This window comes from Pistacia vera, unplaced genomic scaffold, assembly GCF_008641045.1.
Source record: "Pistacia vera cultivar Batoury unplaced genomic scaffold, PisVer_v2 Contig109, whole genome shotgun sequence".
Classification (NCBI taxonomy): domain Eukaryota; kingdom Viridiplantae; phylum Streptophyta; class Magnoliopsida; order Sapindales; family Anacardiaceae; genus Pistacia; species Pistacia vera.
The window spans coordinates 873663-876663 of record NW_022195126.1 but is presented as its reverse complement, the minus strand read 5'-3'; the positions used below and the strand labels follow the sequence as shown (position 1 = coordinate 876663).

General features: G+C 34.0%; 1 protein-coding gene across 1 annotated transcript; it reads left to right on the top strand.

Moving 5' to 3' along the window:
* Window positions 1-314: 314 nt before the first annotated feature.
* LOC116136379 (carbonic anhydrase 2-like) lies at window positions 315-2250 on the top strand. Its single transcript, XM_031422098.1, has 9 exons — window positions 315-366; window positions 482-545; window positions 757-840; window positions 965-1013; window positions 1170-1286; window positions 1390-1443; window positions 1521-1606; window positions 1708-1813; window positions 1900-2250. The coding sequence occupies exons 2-9, from the start codon at window positions 496-498 to the stop codon at window positions 2062-2064; spliced, it is 711 nt and encodes a 236-aa protein (XP_031277958.1). The 5' UTR covers window positions 315-366; window positions 482-495; the 3' UTR covers window positions 2065-2250.
* The last annotated feature ends 751 nt before the right edge of the window (window positions 2251-3001 follow it).

The window sequence follows — 3001 nt, the reverse complement described above, 5'->3', positions numbered from 1 at the left end:
TTAAGTATTCGGGGGAGGAAATTTATATATTATAAAAATGAGAAATCTATCTATTTCCCATTTACCTGCTGTGGACCAAATATGACCCATTGACCCAAAAATAAGAAACCTTTCTTCTTCAGTGGTCTTATATTGACGATTGCATGCGAGAGAGACGCACGTGATTGTCTTTGTAGACTTTCATAAATTTTTAAAATCTTGAATGTTGAAAAGTTAATTACCAGGAAACAACTGCTACAAAATATTATAAGCTCCCATCATTCCATCTATATAAGTAGAACTTGCCCTTGTTGCAATTAATACGCATCTGTTTCACCATCCAATATCTCCTTCAACTTCGAAACTAAAATCCTTTGCTACAAAAAGGTTACTTTGATTGATATATGTAATATAATTATATATATGTATATATATATTTTACTAATGTACATATAATATGGTTTTGTTGTTATTTTAAGTTACGTATTTTTGAATTTTGCAGAGATATATATTCATATGGCTAAGCATTCCAAGGATCTTATTGGAGGGCTGAAGAAACTTCTCAGGTTTATTTTTACACATCTCTGTATGCAATTATTATATATGACCCTTACCAAGCTTGGAAAAGCTAGCAAAGAATACATAAATTATAGCTACACAAAGTAGTACATGTATGTGTTTGGCTTATAATTAACGTTTTACTAGCTAGTTCATCAATCAGAGGGAATAATTAATGGAACTTCAAATTAACTTATGTTTCTTTATATTATGTTGCAGGGAGAAAGACCAGGATGACAGCCAATCTGATCCAGTAGAAAGGATTATAAAGGGGTTCCTTCGTTTCAAGACCTACAAATTTGAGTATGTCATCATCTCCTCGTCTTAACTAGCTTCTTTTAGTATTTCCAAAAGCAATAAAAATACTTTCAAGAGAAAAACCAAAGGTTTTAAACATACTCATTCATTTCTGTTTGCATTTTTTCAGCAAAAACCCGGAATATTTTCAGCAACTTGCCAAAGCCCAACATCCTAAGGTATAGTTTCGATTCTTAATAAATTCTTTGCTTTTCTTTCCAATATTATTACCATTTATATATGACTGAATCGAACGTGTTTGAATTTCTCTCTCCTTTTAACGTTAATTATTAAGATAATGCACTTAATTAATTAATTAATTAATTGTTGTGCAGTTTCTAGTATTTGCGTGCTCAGACTCTCGTGTATGCCCCTCTCATGTCTTAGATTTTCAACCAGGGGAAGCCTTCATGGTCCGCAATATCGCTAACCTGGTTCCTGCATTTAACCAGGTTAATTCTTCAACTGATTTCCTTAATCGATCAGTTTAATAATTAGGGCTATCTTTCTATCTATTATTTACGGTCTTGATTTATTGTCTTTTATACTGCGCAGTCAAGATACTCAGACGTTGGTGCAACCATTGAATATGCTGTTTCCCATCTTGAGGTACATTCATATAAAAAAATTATTTCCCCTTCCTCTATCCAATAAAAAACAGTGTTGATTAATACAAAATTGAACAGGTTCAAAATATATTGGTGATTGGACATAGTCGCTGTGGTGGGATAGACAGGCTTATGACTTATCCAGAGGATGGTTCTGCTCCTTTGTAAGGCTTTAATTTACATGAACACCATTCAAGTTTTCTAGTACATAGTTATTAATTTAACTATATTAATATGACAATGATATCGATATATATGTGTGCAGTGATTTTGTTGACGATTGGATGAGAATTGCATTACCTGCTAAGGCCAAGGTCAAAGCAAAGTATGGCCACCTACCAATTCAAGAACAAAAAGCAATATGTGAAAGGGTAAGAGAAATATATTAATACTAATATATATTTTAAGTTAATGATAAATTAAGCTGTCTGATTAATTAATATGAATTATAACGCAGGAATGTGTAAATTTGTCACTGGTGAACCTGCTAAGTTATCCATATGTTAGAAAGGGTGTGGCGAAGAAAACTATAGCATTGAGAGGAGGATACTACAATTTTGTTACTGGAAGTTTTGAGGTTTGGCAGTTCAACGCAGAGATCACTCCTCCGATCGTCATTTGATCATCAACTTCCCGCCCTCTGTCATTTTATTTGTTTTGGGGGTCATGATGATGCTAATGATCCCTTGTTTTAGTTCAAAGTTTGTTTTGCTTTTGGCTTTTATGAGTGATCATTTGTAGACGATGAATTAGAGCACTTCCTTACAGGCTCTGGTTCTGGTTTGAATTTGATCATCAAATCTTTTGGCTTGCTGTTATAATAAAAGAGATTGGTTTCTTATACTTAGCCTCGATTTTATTTTGTTGGGGGCTGCTGATGGCAACAGCATTGAATCAGAATTGCGTTTCTATAAACCATTTAGTTGATAAACTGATAATAACAATCTATAATTGAGCAAATAGCCATGCACAAATGAGACAATTATAACATTAGAGATCTATAATGAGTGCTTTCAAGTTCATACGAGATCAATTAGCAAGTGGACAACCCGGCTTCCATAATTTTATAACATGGCAGCCAGTCATTCGTGACTCAATGCATTGAAAATGAATTAACAAAATTAAAATGGAGAAGAGGAAGCTTTGAGGCCGATGCGATTGTGGGAGAAGACTAATAAACTGTTTTTGCACGTTGTTGCGGGGACTTCTAACAGAGCTGCAGTGTGGCAACATTTGGTGAACATAACATTAAATTGGATCCATGAAATTAAACCGGAAAAATCTAATAATACCAACATTTATAATAGAGGCTATTAAATTTCTTTGAAGTTTTGGCAATATTTGCACTGTGCTTTTCTGATTTCCAAGTGATCATAACTATGTATTAACTATAAAAATTTGATTGAATTAACGTAAGTATGCATGTGTAACATGTGGCTATTAAATTGGACGGCTCATGCTGCGACATGTCGCCGAGTCGTAATGCCACTAGTACTTTATCCAGTGCGCAATCGATGTTCACTGGTCCCTCAAAGTCCTTTGGTTCGTTTTGCACCACT

Bases quoted from the DNA above. Each gene is read 5' to 3' on its own strand.
- LOC116136379 (XM_031422098.1), top strand. From the start codon at position 496: ATGGCTAAGCATTCCAAGGATCTTATTGGAGGGCTGAAGAAACTTCTC. The intron at 841-964 runs GTATGTCATCAT...GCATTTTTTCAG, and splicing joins TTCAAGACCTACAAATTTGA to CAAAAACCCGGAATATTTTC. The intron at 1,814-1,899 runs GTAAGAGAAATA...ATTATAACGCAG, and splicing joins AAAAAGCAATATGTGAAAGG to GAATGTGTAAATTTGTCACT.